This window comes from Chionomys nivalis, chromosome 7 (genome assembly GCF_950005125.1).
Source record: "Chionomys nivalis chromosome 7, mChiNiv1.1, whole genome shotgun sequence".
NCBI lineage: Eukaryota > Metazoa > Chordata > Mammalia > Rodentia > Cricetidae > Chionomys > Chionomys nivalis.
Window position 1 is genome coordinate 41026564 of NC_080092.1, and position 21316 is coordinate 41047879.

Consider the following 21316-nt stretch of genomic DNA (forward strand, 5'->3'; position numbering starts at 1 on the left):
AAAAAGCAAACAAACAAACAAATTAAAAAACCTCCAAAATAACAGCTACACCTTTTTTGCCCCAAATCAGTTTATTTTTCACAGCTTTGTACTTTTTACATAACACACGGAAAAGCAGTTAAAGAGTTTTCAGGGGTCTACACTGGGGTTGGCAGACCCTGGTGAGAATGTGAAGACCAAATGCATGCCGGGACCACTAGGAGTGGCCCTGAGGTCCCTGCAGATCAGCCCAGCACAGAGCAGCTGAACTTCTGAGACAGACGATAAGAGCCCAACAGCAGGCAGCAGGCAACTGCACTCAGGAGACAGTGCTTGGCCCAAAGCAGCGTCCTGCCTCTTTGGGGATTTCCTTACCTAATGGGGCTGCCTTAAAATCTTCTGGCCTCCTGAGAGCTGGAATGTGTGAGGGACAAGGCCCAGAGGCACCAACCCCTGGGTGGCACTTCCCCATCAGGTCTGAGAGAGCAAAAGCCAGTCCCATGACTGCAACCCCAAAGGAAGCTGCCTGGAATCCAGAGAGGTCCTCATGTCAATTTAAAAAGCTGCTAGGTGGGGTCCGCAGGAGCCCAGTAGTCACAGGCTTCCATGTTTTACCTCAACATCCAACACAACTGCAGTGTTGCTCCTGAGTGGAGAGGCAGCCGGAGACAAAGACAGAGACAAGGCAGTCACAGACCAGGCTAGCCGAGCCACCTGAGCAGGACAGGTGTGTTCCCCAAGCGTCATGGTTTGAATGTAAAATGTCCTCCACAGGCTCATATCTGGCCTCATAGTGGTCCTCGGCTGATGGCGCTGCTTGGGAGGCTGTAGAAGCTGTGGAGTGTGAGATCTGTCCTGTTCTGAAGGGTATACCTGCCTGTGGATGCCCTGTTTCCGCGTCCTGGTGCCCTACCATGTGAGAGACTCAGCCACACTCCCACTGCCACAAACTCCGCTATGAACTGCAACCCGAGACTGTGAGCCGAAGGAGTCCATCCTTCAAGCTGTCTCTGCCCGGTCCCTGTCCCAGCACTGACCACCCATTCAGTACCATGGGAAGTGAGGTCATTCAGAGTGTCCCATCACATCCTGCCTAAGTGGGAGGCCACCCCCAACTCACCAGTCTACTCAGGGAACACCAACCCCCATGCCTCCATCTAAGCTGCTGCAAACTGCACTTCAGAACAGAGTGAGCCTAGAACCCCAGCCTAGATAGTCTCCAAAGTCACAGTTCTTAGGAGTCCCTGCTGCCTCTGGCTACCCTCACCCCAGCTCTCCATGGTCTCACCTTGAGGGCACTGAAGAAAACACTCTAACCCTGAAGCCTGTGCACCCACTCCCTGTGCCTCCCCACTTCCTGCCAGCCCAGTATGGCCCATAGAACTCTGCTGAAATAAATATATTGGGTCTGAAGAGATGGCTCAGCAGTTAAGAACACTTGCAGGGGACCCAAGTTCAGTTCCCATCATGCATGTCCAGCAGCTCAGAACCAGGGTATCTGACATCCTCTTTTGTCATAGCCACCCAGACATACATCTATATGCATACACAGACATATACATATGGATATAAGAACAAAATACATCTTTCTAAAGAGAGAGACATGGGTGTATCTTGTGGAACTCAGTGAGTGGTGCATGCCTGTCAATCTAGCTAGCACTTACGGAGCTGAGGCAGGAGGATCTCAAGTGTAAGACCAACCAGGCTAGATAGCTACAATCGTGGGATGCTTTTATCTGGTGTGCTCACTGATCTCCAGGGGCAGCTGTCCCATGAGTCTGTTCTACCAGACCTTCCTGAAATGAAGCAAGAGTTCCAAAGGGGCTTTTTGTAGACCACACTTTACTAGTTAGGCCTTGTGGCGAGACCCCCAGTTCACATTACAAAGCTTAGCAAAAGTGGTTCAGAGGGAGGTGTGCACCCCGCCAACAAGTCACTCTCTACTAAATGCACACAGTGATATCCCAAACCAGCAAAAAGGCTAGCCACGCAGAAGCTCCTCCCAGGGGGACCTGAGCCCTGGGCTCCATTCCTCCTGAGCTTCCTGGGGAGTGTGAAAAGACAGCAGCTCACTTTGAGGAGCGAGAGGAACCCTTGGGACAGTGGACACACAGTCCCTGTGGCTCACAGAACACATGTCCCAGTCCAAGGAACCCAACCTCCCCACCCTGCACACAACTCAAACAATTGCTACCCTGAGATGTGTCTCAAAAGAACACAAAGCCTACATTCCTGACCCAGCAACTTTGCAGGCACACAGAGTACCTTCTTCCAAGGGTAAACATGGTTAGGGACCTGGGCTGGACATAGGCCTCACCCTGCCTTGGGCCATAGCCGGTATCAAATCCCATTCAGAATCTGGTTCAAAAGGGGAGCTCAGACCCTTCCCTCTCCCAGAATCAGGATGGCTACTCTGATCTCAGTCTCAGACTTCTTGGGAGAGGGCAGCCCACAAGAGTAGGACCCTCTGCAAGAAGCATCAGCCAATCCATAGCCGGGAACACATGGGACTTTCCCAGTGGGTGTGTTCCACGAAGCCACCACAAGAAAAGGAACTCACACCCAGCAGGGCTCAGCATACAGGACTGAAGACCTTGGGCAGAGGCTCAGAGGCACCTGGTAACTCTAAGGCCAGTGAAGCGCCAGGGCATCCACTACTTGGCAGCTGTGGGCCACCAGTCCGGCACCAAGGCAGTTACGGCCACCTGTTGGCTCTCGGAGGTCTTTATGTGGAGAGGACCCTTGATCATCTCTGACCGCAGCAAAGCCAGTCCCACATGTCCCTGGCCGGCCCTGAACTTGCCCGCTGCCTGTCCTGTTGCAGTCACTGTCACTAAGGTGCCAGGAGTGATACCATTGGCAGGCAGGGGGCCTTCAAGCCTCACAGGGAAGAGGCGCTTGCGGATGACACCCGTGTGGTGGGTGCGGGCCGTCAGCTCCTGCCCAACGTAGCAGCCCTTGGTGAAGCTCACACCATTCATGAAGACCAGGTTGGACTCCAGGGGTAGGGCCACCCCTGGGGGCAGGTCACAGACCCCCTCGGGGATGCCTGTGGGGTTCAAAAACAAAGAGAATGAGCATAGCATGTCCAGCAACAAGTGCAGGCTTGCAGTATGTGAAGTCCAGCCCTGAAGGCCAACGCCACCCAACATCTCTACCCTTCTGGGGTCCACTGGGCTCCTCTAGATCTACCCACCCCTCCCCTACACCAGCCTGGCATATCACCCTACTCATACCTTGCTGGTACCGGTGCATGTGATAATCTTGGAGGTCCCCAAGCTGGGCCCTGGGCACCAGGGCTGGGCCATCATCCTGAGTGAGAAGCCGCCATCCCATTCGTGCAGTCCGGGGGTCACGGGTGAGGATGGTGGTGGCTTCTACCCTCTCTTCTAGTGGTGCAGCCTCAGAGGAGTTGGGGGCACAGGGTAGCACAGCCCACACGTGGAGCTCTGGCTGTGGCTCCACAGTGACCTTCCGCCGGATCTTATACATGGACAGGTGCTTCTGCAGGGTGCCCAGCACAGAGCTGTCACACTCCAGGAGAAAGCCTGGTGCCTCCTCGGTGCTCTCAGGAAGTCTGTAGGAGATAGACATGGGCTTAGTGCTGGCCAGAGTTCCTGCCCACTGCCAGCTCACCAAGCTTGGGAAGACCGAAACACAGAGGAGAGTACCCTGGGCTGCAGGGGCCTTCCCTTCCAGTGTGCAGTCTGTGTCCCTTGAGCTATACCCACAATGACATGAGACTACCTCCAGAGTTGCCTCCACACAGGCTGACAGGCAAATGGAGATGGTCAACGTACAAAGCCATGGTCTTGCAGGTACAGGCAGGCCTGCTCCGCCACATCAGCAGCAGGCAAACCTCAGTCTTATCAAGAAACACGGGCAGGCTGGGTAGTGGCGCACGACTTTAATACCAGCACTTGGAAGGCAAGGCAGGTGGATCTCTGTGAGTCTGAGACCAGCCTGGTCTACAGAGAGAGTTCCAAGGTAGCCAAGGCTACACAGAGAAGCCCTGTCTCAAAAAACAAAAATGAAAAAGACAGAGATAGACAGACAGACAGGTACACAAAGCCTTGCCCTCAGCCACATGACACCTCCAGACGAAATGACCATACAGGCAATTAAACGCACTAAGGAAATCAATGGAAGACAACTATGTCTGTCCACACATGGCTGAGCTTATAAAAGTACTGATGGGACCTACGCACAGAGAGTGTGCTCAGATCCATATAGGCACGGACCCGCACAACTCACGTGGAAGCAGGACTACACACCACAGCTAAGAATCACAGCACTATGGCTGCTCAGCAAGGCAGGCAGCCCCCAGCAGCCATGTATGACAGCTGTGACAGAGGTAAATGAGGACTACCCTGAGTAGCTGAGACCCCACAGTGGCCGATGCAGAGGATCTGTGGTGGAGAATCTCACCCCACTGGATGGGGGAGGGTAAGTGGCAGAGCTCTGGGTTCTTTGAAGCTGTGCGGTTAAAGGACAAGAAGGAGGTCAAGACCTGGATCCCAGACATCCTACAAAGGATGGACTGAATACACCAGGAGGTGCCAAGACTACCCAAGGGCCACAAATGGCCTGTCAGACCAAGAGTGTGCAGTCACCACGTGGGAAACAGTTCCTGAGAAGGTACTGGGTGCCCAGGCACCTGACTCAGCCTCCTCCTTGGGCCTTCCTGTTCCTCAGTGCCAATCATAGGGTGTCTGGAACCAGATGTAGCCTGAGACCACAGAGACCCAAGCTGATCGGAGCACAGGCAGATGCACCAGAGGCCTGATGCGCTGCAGGAGTTGGAGAGAGGAGGCAGACTCAAGTCCCTGCATGTTTGGGGTACCACACACATACCAGGGTTAAGCAGACACACTGCCCAGACAGAGACTGAGACTGCACAAGGAAGCTCACAGCCAGGCTCCTGTCCACAGTCAAACACAGGACATGACCTCACTGCCTCTCTGGCTCCATGGTGAAGACAGATCTAAACTTACCGATAGAAAGGGTACCAGCAAGGCTGATGAGATAGATGCTCAGTAAAGATACTTGCCAAGACTGATAGCCAGAGTTTGACCCCTGGGAACAGCGTAGTAGAAAGAACTCCCAAACTCCCAAAAAGATGTCCTCTGACCTCCGAATACTCACCATGGCATGTGTACATGGCACAAAATAAATAAAGAATAAACGTTTTAAAAAAATAACAATGTAGAATTGATAGAGACACCACAGTGTCTCTCTGGCTTTCAATGTACCCACACACAGACATTAAAAAAATGTTTTTTAATTTCAGATATCAGAGCTGGTGAGATGGCTCAATGGATAAGGGTGCTTGCTGGGAAAGTTTGATGTATGATCTGAATTTGATTCCCAGAACCCACATAAAGGTAAATGGAAATAACTCTACAAAGTTGTCCTCTGGTCTCCATATATGTCAATGGCATGTACACATGACCACACAGACAACATTACATACACACACAATAATAATAAACTAGAAGCTGGAGATATGGTTCAGCAGTTAAGAGCATTTGCTGCTCGTACAGAGGTCCCTGGTTTGGCTCCCAGCACCACATTCAGCAGCTCACAACTGTCTGTGATTCCAGTTACAGGGTGTCTGATTCCTTCTTCTGGTTTCCACAGGCACTGTGCGTACATGGTGTACACACAGAGAAGCAGGGACATACACATACAAATAAATAAATATTTAAATGAACTTTAAATGATATTTAATTTCAGAAATAGAGATCAAAAGACAGAGACATCAATCGAGACACAGAGGGAAAAGACACAAAGAGACAAAGACAAAAAAGAAGAAAACATGCAGAAAAGGTAGAGAATGGCCACAGCCAGGCAAACAGCTCTTCTCACTGCTGAGGAGAGCTAGCACCTTCAACTACCTCAATCAAAGAGGGTGGTTCACAAAACACTGGACAACCTGGATTCCCACCCAATCCACCCCTCCTGTAGCCCCTTCCAGATACTCCCTGGCATGTGAACAGAGCTAAGACTCATACATGAGACCAGGGGCTGGAGGGACAGCTCAGCAGTTAAAAGCACTTGATCCTGCAGAAGACCCAGTTCCATTCCTGGTATCACATGGTGGCTCACAACCATCCACAGGCACGCACAAGGTGCACAGGCAAACATGTAGACAAAACAATCAGACACATAAATAAATCTTTTAATTTAAAAAAAAAGAAGGAAAAAAAAAGGGCAGTATCCTCAGCATACAGAACAGCAAGTCACAGCCCGAGTACTAAGATTGCAAAAACGAGGTGCCCTGGTGGGGACAAGTCCCCTATAGCACTGGCACCCTGGTGGGGACAAGTCCCCTATAGCACTGGTGCCTTAGTGAGCGCAAATTCCCTATTGCACTGGTGCCCTGGGTGGGGGGGCAAGTCCCCTCTAGCACTGTGGCCCTGGTGGGGGCAAGTCCCCTCTAGCACTGGTGCCCTGGTGGGGGCAAGTCCCCTCTAGCACTGTGGCCCTGGTGGGGGCAAGTCCCCTCTAGCACTGGCGCCCTGGTGGGGTCAAGTTCCCTATAGCACTGGCGGCCTGGTGGGGACAAGTCCCCTATAGCACTGTGGCCCTGGTGGGGGCAAGTCCCCTCTAGCACTGGCGGCCTGGTGGGGACAAGTCCCCTATAGCACTGTGGCCCTGGTGGGGGCAAGTCCCCTCTAGCACTGGTGTCCTGGTGGGGACAAGTCCCCTATAGCACTGTGGCCCTGGTGGGGACAAGTCTCCTCTGGCAGAAAGATGGAAAGAACAGGTCGCTAATGAGAACTGGTGGTATAACTCTGTCAGGCAGGAAAACATGAATAGAAGAAAGAGACCAAAGAAATCAAACCAAAGTCCTTCACAGGACAGCTGATTTACTGAGGGAGAGGATCCAGGGAAAGACAAAAGGGGACAGCAACGTTAAGGAAGGCAATGGGACCCAAGATAACATTACCAGGGGTATCTTTACAGACATGCTCAGAACAGAATGAGTCTTCAGCTTCTGCTGTGGTTTCACCCCAACAAGCCCATCAGACTTAACTACATCCGACCTGCTGAACACCATAGCTCAGCAACACAGCACACATGGAGTCACCCCACCCTTGAGATCTCCCAATAGTCCCGTGGGTCATAGCTACTTCAAGACACTATGAATGTTGAGCCAAAGATCCTGGGAAAAGGTCCAAACTCAAAATTCTAATGTAGTTTCTACTGAATATACGTAGTTTTTGTACCATCAGAGTCAAAAAAAATCCTAAGTCCATGATGGGCACACAGCTCTAGTAGGGTGTTTGATCCACAGGACTGCAAAAGGGAGAGGGGATCCTAACTCCACCCATGGAAGGTCAGGGATCACATGTATCAAGAATCACTAAAACACAAAGCCCTAGATGATTAAGGAAAATAAGTAAATATAAAAGCCTTAGGAGGGAAAGAAAGAAATGCCTGAGGCACATAGGAGGGACTCCTCCATCCCCAAGTTGGAACCATATTGAGTACTGCAAAAATCTGAGTGAGTTTTTTTGTTTTTTGTTTGTTTGTCTTCTTGTTGTTCTTTTTAAATCACTGTTAGCTGTTGGGCAGTGGTGGCACACACCTTTAATCACAGCACTCAGGAGGCTGTGCGAAGGAGAATCTGTGCGAGTTCAAGGCCAGTCTGGTCTACAGAGTGAGTTCCAGGACACCCAGGGCTACAAAGAGAAACCCTGTCTCAGAAAAAAAAAATCACCGTTAGCTGAGCATGGTGTCACACATCTGTAATCCCGGATTTGGGAAGTGGAGACTCGAGGATCCTAAGTTCAGCGTTGCTATATAAGGACTCAAGATCAGTGTGAACTACATGAGATCCTTTACAAAACAACAACCCAAAGCCTGCTAGTGTTTGCATTAGTCAATTTTCTCATTCCTGTAAGCAAGGAATGTCTGAAAAGAAGCCACTTAATGAGCCATTTATTTGAGCTCAGCTTGAGGGCACAGTCAGTTTGAGGGAAGGCATGGGAACAGGAGCTTGAGTTGCTGACCACCTGGTCTCTGCAAACCGGAACAGAGAGACGTGAGCACTGAGTTTGCCATGTGCGGTCAGGAAACAGAGAGATGTGAGCACTGAGTTTGCCATGTGCGGTCAGGAAACAGAGAGATGTGAACACTGAGTTTGTCATATACAGTCAGGAAGCAGAGAGATGTGAGCACTGAGTTTGCCATGTGCGGTCAGAAAACAGAGAGTCGTGAGCACCGCTGTTTGTTGTCTTTTTTTTTGGGGGGGGTTGTTTGTTTGTTTGTTTGTTTCGAGACAGGGTTCTCTGTAACTTTGGAGCCTGTCCTGGAACTAGCTCTTGTAGACCAGGCTGGCCTCAAACTCACAGAGATCTACCTGCCTTTGCCTCTGCCTCCCGAGTGCTGAGATTAAAGGCGTGTGCTACCACCACCCGGCTGCTCCCTCCTTTTATTCGCTCCAGGGTCCCAAGCCATACATGGTGCCGGCCGCCCTCATTCAGGGTAGGCCTTCTCACCTCAGTTATCAAAATCTAGAACCTCCCTCACAGACATCCTAAATATTTGTTTCCTAGGCACTTCTAGGTCCTACCAAGTAAGTTAAACTTCTTCTTGCGTGCAACTCTTATTTTCTATGAATAAGTAAAAACGTTAGTATGGGCAATTTACTAATCAGCAGCTGTGGGACTCTCTGTTGCTTCCCTGAGCAAAGGGACTATCAAATAGGGAGCCTAGCTACCCTGCGCCAGCAACCCCTGCTAACAGCACAGCTTCCCCCAGGGCTGTTTGAAACAGTTCTTATCAGATGTTTTGCTATCACAAGTCTCAGTGAACTCTAGATGACATTGCAACCACTTCTAACCTAGGCCAGAGGGACAGTATCTCCTGGTACCTAAAGAGGGACTGTTGTTAATTATTGCCAAAGACACAGGGTTATGACTGTCCATCACACAATCCCCAGTCATTGTGAAGGTGCCAATAAGCAAGGCTGTGACTGCTCCCAACACCCCTCTGTGGCTATAGAAACGGTCTGTGGAGGCAAGGCTATCCTGAACTTCACGCCTAGTGGGAGAGTACCAAGCCTGTCCTCTTTTCCTGCTGACTTTCAGTAGCGTAGGCTAGTAACACAGGAAGGAGCAGCAGCGACAGTAGAGGTCAGCAGAGGCAGCGGAACAACAATGGTGGCCACAGTTGAGCAGTTGACAAGTTGCAGAGAAGGTAAGACTGCCAGCTGGCTACCAGCTGAAGCAACAGCTGGGAGTTCAACAACAGCCAGGGCAGGAAGAAGGGCAGCAGAAGCAGAGAGGTGGCAAGGGGGTGGCGCGCTGAGACTGGAAAAGGAGAGAAGGTTGCAGAGAGCCAGAGAAGGGGAACTGTAGGCCCGGGTCACTGAAGTGGCAGAGAGCTGATAATCAAGCCTTTAGAGCCAAGGGTCTAAGACCCTGGTCAGAAGAGCTATGACAATGGCTGATGTTAACAGCTAAGGAATCCCAACTTCCTGGATCCATACAAGAGCTGAAACACTGATTGCTGCTGAGAGTAGAGGAATCCCTATCCTGGACCCACAAGATCCCACAAGCAAACTCTTGTAGGGCCAAGGCTGCAGATGCTCGCGGTCTTCAACACTAGAGGGCACCCACGTGCTCCCGCCTCCATAGGCAACTGCCACTACAGGGCCAACCACCGTGAGAAATGAAAGCCACCAAAAACTAGCACTTGAATAGCTTCTCCCTCCTGGTCCAGGTCACCCAGCAGCCTATTGGGAACACACAGAGAGAAAACATCCTGGAAATGTAGTAAGATCCAAGCCTCCAGAGTATACGGCCCATGTGTGTTTTCTACAAAGGGGAGTGACTGGTTAGTGACTAGTTTAAGTTTGAGGGCCTGAGCCATCACAGCCCTAACACTGCCTGGAAGACACTGTGGCAGACGGAGGGGAAGAAATGGGTGTGCCGGGATTCTCAGGGAACGCTATACACCAAAGCATCATACTGGGTCTGGCCCAAGGGTTGTCATTTGCTGACTCTGTTTTAGATTCAGAGAGTCCACTAAGTGATGTATTACATAAAAAAAAGATCTCTAGAAGGCCCATCATGGTGGCCTTTCAGCACCGGGTGATGGGTGCTCTAGGTCTCCCACAGAATGCTGACAGCTACTAGAGAATAATGTCATGGCTGCCAATTCTCGTGACCACTTTCATCCTGGAATGGCCACCCTCAAGGGTTCTGGAAAAATCCTCCATACATGAGGGGTCTCCACATATTTTTACTCTGAGAACCCGTCTTAGAAAGACAATCAGGCAGCTTAGACAGGCCAGGGAGGGTGGGCCATCAGCTCTGACTGTGACACACAGGCCTGCTAGATGGTGCTCAGATTTCAGGGCTTAGGTCCTGAAAGGTGAGCAACTGAGAACTCAATGCTACACGCACAGGCCCTGCCCAGACTGGCCAGCAAACGCTATTCACAGTCCATCAGGTCTGCGTGGGTGATGAGACCGCACAGGCAAGCAGCTGGCCCTACAAAGGGAAACCAGAAGCAAGGAACAATCTTGTCACTGTGGAGAGAGTGGCTGGGCAGAGTGGCTCTCTGAATAAAGCCCCAAGCGCCACTGAAGTCTCTCTTTGCATGCAGTTAGGAAGGAGTGACAACCAGTGAAGTCTCATCTTGAAAATGCGTAACTCCAGAAGCCACTGGACAGCAGCTTCTGACTTGGCTGGTTGGGAGCAGAGACACAAGGCTCCAGGCCAGTAATTGGCCCAACCTGGGTGCCCTGCACAGAATATTCGCCTCTAGGTGACTCCTTCCCTAAGTCTAGATCATCCTCCTTTGGAAGTCTTTTTCAGAGACATCTAATTCGGCCTCTTCTCGGTGGTGTCCCCAACCCCTGGAACTCTTATCCTGGACATCCTCCCTTTAGAGCGCCCAGCCTCAGCCAGCTCCCCCAGCACGCTCTTGCTCCTGCTGCCCCGCCCGGCTGCCCTCGCTCACCCATACAAGATGACGTCATACAGCGTACGTCCCTGCACATTCAGGAAGTGGGCGTACGCCGCACGCGCAGAGGGCTGAGCCGCGCCGGTTGGAGGACCCGAAAGCGGCAGCTCATTGGTCAATAGTCCCAACAGGAAGGGTGCAGCGTCCGGGCCACGCACGCGCATTAAGGCGCGCTCGTCTAGCCGGAAGCAGGTCCAGGCCACTCCGTCCTCGGGGTTGTCGCCGAGAAGACCGGAGCGACGGGCCAAGCAGCGCCTCGGGATCCAGCTCGGCCGCCAGTACCAGGCCGGGCTGCCGCGCCCCGCAGCCGCGCCCCGGAGCAGCGCCACGGCTGCCATCTTGGGCGCGAGTGAGGGCGGGCGCCACAGCGGCCCCTGGAGGCGGCGGGCAGCGCGCGTGCGTGGGGGAAGAAGTGGGCGGGGCCTCGGCCGGTGGACGGGTGCGCAAGCAGATTAGGCTAGAGCCGCCCGACGCCCTTTCCCCTACTTGGCTCCTGTTCAAGCCGGTTGTGGTTAAATACATAAACGTGAAATTTGCCATTTTATGCTGGGCCTGGTATGCAATCCCAGCCAGTGTCTCGGAAGATGCTGGTTCAAAACCTGCTTGGGCAATTAAAATCCTACCTCTAATAAAGAGCAAGAAGAGGACTGGAGATGGATAGTTTGTGGTAGAGCACTTTCTAGCAGGCAAAAAACTTTGGTGTCCTTCCCCGGTACTGCCCAGAAGAAAGGAGGAAAAAAATTACTAGGGCATTTTTTTGTTTGTTGTGGTTGAATATAGACAGTTACCGTCTTTGCTGGGCGATGGTGGCACACGCCTTTAATCCCAGCGCTTGGGAGGCAGACAGGTAGATCTCTGTTGAGTTCGAGGCCAGCCTGGTCCAGGATAGGCTCCAAAACTACACAGAAAAACCCTGTCTTGGAAAACAAAAAAATTACCATCTTTTATTATAGCAATAAAAAAACATTTGCCACTGTCTTTTTGTTTCTATAATAAACATGACCAAAAACAACTTGGGGAGGAAAGGGTTTATTTCATCTGAAAACTCTCCGGTCACATCCATTGCTGTAAGAGCTCAGGGGCAAAAACCGATGCAGAAGCCATAGGGGAAGCCACTTACTGGCTTTCTTCTTTATGGGACCTGTTCAGCCTGCTTTCTGATACAAGTCGGGAGCACCTATCCACAATAAACTGGGCCCTCTCACATCAGTCTTTAATCAAGACAATAATTCCAGAGACTTGCCTACTGACCAATCTGATGGCGGCGTTTCTCAAGATTCCCTCTCCCAGACACGTCTAGGTTTGTGTCAAGCTAATGAAAGCCGGCCAGCAAGGCCACTTTGAGCACATTCTTCTTTTTTTTTTTTAATATTTATTTATTCATTATGTATACAATATTCTGTCTGTGTTATGCCTGCAGGCCAGAAGAGGGCACCAGACCCCATTACAGATGGTTGTGAGCCACCATGTGGTGGCTGGGAATTGAACTCAGGACCTTTGGAAGAGCAGGCAATGCTCTCCAGCCCCCCGAGCACATTCTTCATACTGCTTCACAGCCCTCAACACCATCCCACTCCAGAACTTTCTCATCTGCACACTGACTCCCCCCCACAAACACACATCCGGGCCCTGGCTCCCACAGTTTACCTTCTGTCCTCATGGGTTTGAAGCTTCAGTGCCCGTCCTCTTGTGCCTTCTTCCATGCAGCGTCCATCCACGCACCATGTGTTAGAATCCCCATCCATTTTTAAAAACTGTGTTTAGTGGCCGGGCGGTGGTGGCGCACGCCTTTAATCCCAGCACTCGGGAGGCAGAGGCAGGCGGATCTCTGTGAGTTCAAGACCAGCCTGGTCTACAAGAGCTAGTTCCAGGACAGGCTCCAAAACCACAGAGAAACCCTGTCTGGAAAAACCAAAAAAAAAAATAAAAACTGTGTTTAATTACGTAACTGTCCACGCTTCCCTTGCATCCAGCTGTCAGCGGGCACTGGGGAGGTTTCTGCTTTCTGAATGCTGGGAGTGCGGCTGAGAAAAAGACCTACGGATGCCTCTTAGAGACCCTGTTCTTGGTTCTGGCGTTCCCTATTGTAAGTTGGTAGTCTTGTTAACAAAAGATTTTAGAAATGGCCTTGGAAGGAAACTTGAGAGCAATTTTATGAGCCGTTGAGAGAAACAATGGAGTAGGTGTGCTGGGTAGTTTGACGTCAACTTGACACAATCTAAAGGCATCTGAGAGGAGAGAGCCTCAAAAAAATGCCTCCATAAGATCCCGCTGTGAGGCATTTTCTCAACTAGTGATTGATGGGGAGGGCCACCCCATTGTGGGTGGTGCCATCCCAGGGCTGGTGGTCCTGGGTTCTATAGAAAGCAGGATGAGCAGGCTATGTGCTAGCCAGTAAGCAGCACCCCTCCATGGCCTCTGCATCAGCTCCTGCCTCCAGCCTCCCACTTGGTTGAGTTCCTGTCCTGACTTCCTTTGGTGATGGGCTACAATGCAGAAGTGTAAGCCAAATAAACCCTTTCCTCCCCCAACTTGCATTTTGGTCCTGGTGTTTTGGCACGGCGATAGAAACGCTGATAGAAATAGAAAGTCAGAGCCGGGCGGTGGTGGCTCATGCCTTTAATCCCAGCACTTGGGAGGCAGAGGCAGGCGGATCTCTGTGAGTTCGAGGCCAGCCTGGTCTACAAGAGCTAATTCCGGGACAGGCACCAAAGCTACAGAGAAACCCTGCCTCGAAAAACCAAAAAAAAAAAAAAAAAAAAAAAAAATAGAAAGTCAGCAGGTAAGCTGGAAATCCTACAGCTGCTTGGAGAACAGAGCCTTTTGCATTTAAATGAAGGTCGCTGAAACAGAAAGCCCAGAGTGGTAGGGAAAGGGAAAACGTGCTTCCTGGGCTTTTGTCCAGAACCCAGAGATAAAGAGAAGCGGGGTGGGGAGGTGGGGGGGGTGGGGGGGTGTGATATGCTTACTGTTGGGCCCCTATCTAGGTTCAGTGTGTCAGCAGCTCAGGACTGAGTTCAGAGGGCCCTTGGGTCCTAGTGCTGTGGATTATGAGCAAAGGGGCAGGACACCTAGACTCTTCAGGGAAACAGTTTTTGTTACTCCAGCAGTCTCCGTGAAACTCTTGCTTTAAAAAAGAAAGTGACAACAGTACTTTTTTATATGGGCTTTGATTCCTTGTCTGCCATACATGGCAACTTACCATTTTGTTGGCTATTTTAAAACCTTATGGTGGGATTCTGAAGGTGGCCTAGATATTGAGGGGAGGGGGGCCCCTCGGAATGTAGCAAGGTCTCAGCTTGGCAGAAACTAAACCACGTGGTAGCTGCCCTGCCTTTCCTTCAAGGTCTCTGGGAACACTAAGCAAAGATAGGTGTGAAAAGAAGATGTAATCGTTTTATATATATATATATATATTTTTTTTTCATGGGCATTGCTCAGCCCAAGTGGCTATTGTCTCTTTTTCTTTTCCGTGGCTCTCAGAGGCCCCTACCATACCAGAGCAAAGGATTGCATTCAAGACATATGGTGAGCCGGGCAGTGGTGGCGCACGCCTTTAATCCCAGCACTCGGGAGGCAGAGGCAGGCGGATCTCTGTGAGTTCGAGACCAGCCTGGTCTACAAGAGTTAGTTCCAGGACAGGCTCCAAAACCACAGAGAAACCCTGTCTCGAAAAACCAAAAAAAAAAAAAAAAAACAAAAAACTAAAAAAAAAAATTAAAAAAAAAAAGACATATGGTGAGAAATAGACCATTTATACAATTTTTAAGATTTATTTTGTTGTTTTGTATGTTTGTTTGTGCACCATGTTCATGTCTAGTGCCCACTGAGGTCAGAAAAGGGTGTTGGACCTCCTGTGTTTGGCATTGGTTGTGAGCCACCACATAGGTGCTAGGAACTGAACTCAGAGATCCTTTGCAAGAACAACAGATATTCTTAACCTCTGGGTCAACTCTCCATCCCTCTTCTAGAGACAGTTTATTAAGAAAGAAAAAGCAGATGGAGGGTGGTAGTATATACCTTTAATCAGCATTCGGGAGTCAGAAGCAGGAGGATCACTGTGATCCAAGTCAGCCTAGTCTTCTCCATAGAAAAGTTCCAGGCAGGCCAGGGCTACATAGTGAGACCCTTGCCCTAAAATAAATAAAGACAGACAGATCTATGGTGCTATGTCAGTAATTTCTGTATTATTAGCAGACTCCATTTAAGATAAATATTAAGTTGTTGGAAAGTAATGTGTCTTTCCCAGTACATTGGAAAACCTGGTTATCCTGTATCAGCTTGGATTAGCACCAAAGGGCTAACAGTTCACCACAAGCCTCTGGACACCAAGGATGCCTAGGCTGTTAAGGATGGTGTAGGAACATTCAGCCCATGGAATGTGTGTCCCCAGCCTCACAGTAACATATCATCCTACAGAGATGGTGGTGGGATTATAAGCAAGTGGCTGATTAGCTCCATCTGCCAACTGTTCACACGCCACCGCTTTGCCTCATCCATCCAGCTCTGCCAATTGTATTGCTGGTGCTGATGATCCTCTCTGCTGAACCATGGGAACACCAGCAGCTCAAGTGTCTCCTGGGGACAAGCAGGGGTGTCATTCTTCTCTTCCATCATTGTTACAAGCCTAGACATGCTTCTGTGTCCTCCTAAGGAGGTGCTGTGTCGTCTCCCCATGGCTGAACTCAAGTGGAAGAAGGTGGCGGGAAGTGCAGTTCATGGAGCTGTAGCCACTGTGCTGTATACTTCTCCAAAGTGACCTCTCTGCTGGAAGGAACCACTTTCCCCGCTGTGGGAAAAACTTCAGGGTAGCTCCAATAATCTTCTAAAAGAAACCTGCTCAAGTCAGTCCCGTGCTGTCAGCCTCCAGGTGCCTAACTTGTATCTCTCCAGGGCTCTGCACCTCACACAACACATCAAAGACTTGCAGATATCCTTATTTACATCTCTGAGCTCCAGGCAAGTGGGAGTTTCATGTAGATGTTAAAAGGAAAATCATTTTTTGACAGGGTTTTACTGTGTCACCCCGGGTTGCCTGAAACTCCAGGTGCAGAACAGGCTGGCCTCAAGGTCACAGAGACCTAGCTGTGTCTGCCTCCCAAGTGTCAAGATTAAAGGTGAGTGTCATCATGTCCAGCTTAAAGAAAATCCTCCTTAGCCGGGCGGTGGTGGCACACTCCTTTAATCCCAGCACTCGGGAGGCAGAGGCAGGCGGATCTCTGGGAGTTCAAGGCCAGGCTGGTCTAGAAGAGCTAGTTCCAGGACAGGAACCAAAAGCTACGGAGAAACCCTGTCTCGAAAAATCCAAAAAAAAAAAAGAAAGAAAGAAAATCTTCCTTATGGTAGTTGCTAAGGCGATGTTAAAGAACCTGTAATTGGGGCTGGACAGCTGGCTCCGTGATCTAGAGTGCTTGCTGCATAATCATGAAGACCAGAATTTAGATCCCAGCACCCATGTAACAAGCCAGGCATCCTGCAAACACCTGGAACTCCAGCCTGGAGGGATCTGACACTCTCGTCTGTGCTCTGAATGCACACACACATATGCTTGCATTTGCACACGTGTGCACACACAAATAAGTCTTTTTTTTAAGCTATAGTTGAGACCATGCTGATAGATCAGTGAGGGTTGTCCTTCTAGGTGCCAGAAACCGCAGCAGTAGGGCCTTGTGGTCGGAGAACTGTCAATCTGGCAGTGGGAGCCTACAGGAACAGGGCAGTTGGTGACTGGAGAGGAACCAAGAGGAGACTTCTGGTGAAGGGGACTCTAGCCTAGACCTAACAGGTTCCTACTGGAGGTGCACCAGGCGTGCACACAGCACCTTGGACTGGGGAATAAGGAGCTGGTCACAGAACAGTGCCACTAAGTGTTCAGGGTGGGGATTCCCACTAAACTACTGTGGCAGGGCTCTTGCTAAAGCTTGATTTTTAAGGCTGAGCACAGAGACTACAATCTAGCCAAGCAGAGAATCTTCATGCAGCTCACGGCCAGACCCCTAAATCTAGGATACCAGCTCAGTCATTACTGGATAAAAACAAAAAATCATGATTCCACGTAGGTCTCTATCAAAGGGCCTGAACAAGCAGGGGATGGTGTGCCTGCCTCTAGTCCCAGCACTTGACAGGCCCAAGCAGAAAGGTCCAGAGTTCAAAGGCACCCTCATCTATATAGAAAGATCAAGCCAACCTCTCAGAAAGAAAGGATGGGCAGAGGCTAAACATGCATCCCCTAGCTAAGATCTTGAACTTCAAGGCCTTCCTGTCTACCTCAGATCCTGTAAGGCCCTGGATCACTGGTGACCTGGCCTATGTTGGAACACCCACCTTAACATCAACCATCCCCTTAACTACCATGAATAATATTTCCTGACTGAGGTCCAGGCAGACCCCCATTAATGTCTTCCCGCCCTCAGTTCCCCTCAGGCTGCAGGCTTCCTGATTTACCCTCCCAGCGGCTGGAATGCATGCCCCTGGAAGATCACAGTTTCCTCTTCCCTGGGCCTGAGGGTGACCTAGCAACCCCTGCCAGCCTAGGGGAGGACATCAGAGAAATCGGAACAGGACAACACTGACTGGGGGCGACACCCACAGGGTTGGGGGTTACATTCCTCAGGCCTCACATCACTTTGTCCCTAGCCAGAATGGGAGGAATGGGCTTCCACCCATGCAGGGAAGGCAGGAAGGGCAAGTAAGAAATCTAGCCAGCACCCCAGTGCCCTAGCTAGAGTCACTCAGAATACATCAGAGAACTCCCTCCAGGCCTGCTCTGACTAGCAGCCATGGTTGGCGCCATGTAAATGACTCCAGTGGAACTAAATGGAACTTTCTGCTGAGGTGTGTTGGTGATGGCCGCAGCCTCTGTCTCAGAACTCCAGCTCCATACCCAGAAACCTCCACAAGACTGGCACCTGGACTGCTGCCCCAATTCCATGAGGAGGGTACAGTGGACTGGTCCCTGAAAGCTCCAGGGAACTGAGGGGCCTATCTGGGCCTCAGAGCCCAGCGGTGACTGGTGTCGTCACCAACACCTCTTAGGCCCAGGTCCTGTTGCCATCAGGAGGGGTGGGAGAAATGGAAAATTGGCCAGGTGGGGTTCCAGGTCCCCCTTCCCAGGATGGAGGTAGTTTCCTGTTTTTCTCTCCTTAGGCTTCCTCCCTTCCCAGAGGAAGAAGTGAACTGCCCTATTCTAGGGGTGTTTCTGAACATGCCCCTCTCCACCCTGGCCCTCCATGAACTCTCATGAGCAGCAGCCAGTTGGCTGAGGCTATGGAAACGGATGGCCAGGAGACAGAGGCAGCTCCCAATTGATCCTGCGCCAGCAAGGCATGGCTGTCATACAGTGCGGACGAGGGTGGGCCCTCCAGCCAGGCCATAGGCCTGCTCAGGGGCCAGAAGGGGAGGAGGGAGGAGGGTAGCGAGGGGTATTGGTCAGGAATGTCCTGTGAGACCTGTGCTTATCCTAGGGAGATGGGGAATCTAAGGCATGAAGTTAAGTAGCTAGGAAGCGCCAGGTTAGTAGTTAGGTGACTTCAGCCTCAGGAAAGTAAAGAGAGTTGAGCATCTTAGACTTCATGCCCAGCTTGAGGTTCAGAGCTCACGCATGTTGTGTAGCTGTTTCCTCAAAGTAGGACATAACAATGCTATCTTGAACCGGAGCAACTGTGACCACCCAGTCACTCATGAGATCAAGTCATTAACGTTCCCTTATGGGTGGTGCAAGGAGACTCTTGGGGCTCACAGGGTTTTCAAGAGCTCCTCATTTGGTCCAGCCCTTCCCAAAGTTATACAGGAGCTGGAAGGATCCTGGGGAGTTCCAGGAGGAGACTCTTCAATAGCATAGCTACTTGCAAGTCATCCAGGGGATTCTGCCGTGGGGCAGTTTTTTCACGAGCCATCCACATTGCATGTAGGATTCTCCAGTGTAAATGTCCATGAATTGCCCAGGTGACTTCCTATGGAGTTACTCATGTTCCTAAAATGGCCCTAATAAACTCACTGTTTCACCAAGCTAGACTTGCAGACCCCATTCTCTAGTTGGTTGCTACTCTCTCTAAGGTCACACACGCGATTGTGGTGATGTCCACGTTGTCAAGGAGCTGATCTTGGAGGCAGGATTTGTGGATGGTACGGAGGTCGGGACTTAACCAGCACAGTTCCAGGAACAGCCAGGGACACTCTGTGAGGGTGGAACAACAATACCTAAGTCATTGCTACCAAGGGTCTCTCCTTCCATGGACACAGAACATTCAGCTGAGCAAGTACAAGCACCTCTTGATATGGGGAAAATCATATGCTGACATCCTAAACTCCATGAACTCAGAATGCGTTTGCATTTGGAGAAATGGCCTCAAAAATTATTAAGGGCCAGGCAGTAGTGACCTTTAATCTCAACACTTGGGAAGTGGAGGCAGGCGGATCTCTATGAGGTCCAGCACAGTCAAGGCTATACAAAGAAACCCTGTTTTGAAAAGAAAAAAAAGACATCATTAAGGAACTGGGTGTGGTGGTACACACTGGGAAACTAAGGCAGGAGGCTCAAGAGTTTAAGGGTAGCCTGAGCTACAGTGAAACCCTGGCTCAAAAAGTTTCGTTCACCAAAGATGTGCGTAAGGCAAATGAGGTTACGCGGGTGGCCCTAATCCAGCCACTGTAGGGATACAATGGGAAGATGATGTCTAAGCCAAGAAGAGGGGCCTCAGGAGCAGCCATTCCTACAGCAGCTCTGGTCCTCAGCTTGCAGCACCCATGTCTGTGGGAGACCACAATTCTATACACAAGGCACCCACTGTGGAGCAATCATAAAGGGAGGTGGAGCAAACCAACCCACTTACAAAATAGAGCTTGTATGTCTCTAGGCAGCGGCTCTTAGCCAGGAGTCTCCAGAGAAACAGACTTACACAGGTGCTATGGTTACCTCCTGAATACTGGGTTCCTTCTCTAGCTGAGTAAACTGAGGTTCCTTCAAGCAAAAGCTAGGCTACCTCCAGATCCTCCACAGTGGGAACTCTGTGTGTCTACTAGGCTCATGGGAGTCTTTAAATGTGACAAAGCCTATTTCTTGGCTTGAGTGCGCTTAAGCCAGGGAACTGGGGCTCCAGAAATTCTATGACCACCTAAGTCATTCTGAGCTAGTAACTCCTAGGTTCATTGTCTCAAAACTGATCACAATAAACAAGTAAATAAATAATCTTGAGGACAACAGAAGGACAACCAAAGCCTTATTGAAGTAGAGAAGCGGCTCCCTACAAGAAAGGGAACTCAGAAAGGAGTTTCCAGTTGACCTGGACTTGGTGGGGCCATTCCTCATGCCTACTGCTTGAGTCTGCTTGGCTCGGGCCTCCATCTAAACCAGGGACTGGATTGGGAGGTTTCTGTCTAGCTGAATTGGATAAATGTGGGAACTTTGTTTAGGTGGGAGATAAGACAGACACGTGAGGGCTCGGGAAAAGCCCACCAGGAGGATTTGAGGGAAGAAAGAACAGGAAGTGAGGAGAGGAAGAGCCTGTGGTCAACCATCTTTGGAAACAGGTCCCAAGCTATACTTCACAGGGAAAGAACTTGGTTACAGAGGCACTATGCTCACAAGGCCCAGTCCAGTATTCTTGGGAAGAAGGGCTTTGGAGCTAATTTTTCAGCTTTTAATTAATTTCAATTGAGTTGTGTGTGTGTGTGTGTTTTCTGGATTCAGCTTTCGCATTCATTGTCCCCGCAGCCTTGGTACACCTCTCCTTGGGAACCTTGCATAGAGCTCACTGAGAAACTGGCTTTGCCTGTCTGTAAAGGTTTTTTTTTTACCAGGGGCCTCTTTCCTCTGTCTAAAAAGGAAACTGCCTAACTCTGTCTCTCTCACCAGGCTGGAGAACAAGGCCTAGATACCTGGCCAACTGTTAGGCTGTAATTTACAATTGTTCACATACTTAGTTGAAAAGTGCAGAGAAGGACCTGAATTCTCCAACACTAAAAAGCACTTAAAAACGATGACACTTCAGAGACAGACACACCAATAGCCCGCTCTGACCGTTACACGCCCTGGACACCTACCCAGTTATCAGACACTACAGTTACCAGTGTCAGTTAAGAGTGATTAAAAATGATGTCTTGGGGTGTGTCTGGGAGAGTGTTTCTCTGTGAGATAAATGGCATTTGAATCAGCAGACTGAGAAAAACCGGGTAGGGCTTGTCCAATTCGGTGAAGGTCTAACTAGAACAGGCAGAAGAAGGGTTAAGAGCTGACATGGTTAACAGGCATATTTAACTCTATGCTCCTCCCCCAGCATGGAGTCCCTGCCCCGACTCTATGATGACACCCCAACAGCACAGCCCCAAATTCACAATGGCTTATGTGACGGGGATGCTT

At 50.4% G+C, this 21316-nt stretch overlaps 1 protein-coding gene across 1 annotated transcript; it reads right to left on the reverse strand.

The window, feature by feature from the left end:
• Iba57 (iron-sulfur cluster assembly factor IBA57) lies at positions 1-11327 on the reverse strand. Its single transcript, XM_057776963.1, has 3 exons — positions 10957-11327; positions 3216-3556; positions 1-3028 (listed from the first exon to the last, which is right to left on the reverse strand). The coding sequence occupies exons 1-3, from the start codon at positions 11295-11297 to the stop codon at positions 2634-2636; spliced, it is 1077 nt and encodes a 358-aa protein (XP_057632946.1). The 5' UTR covers positions 11298-11327; the 3' UTR covers positions 1-2633.
• Between the last annotated feature and the right edge of the window lie 9989 nt (positions 11328-21316).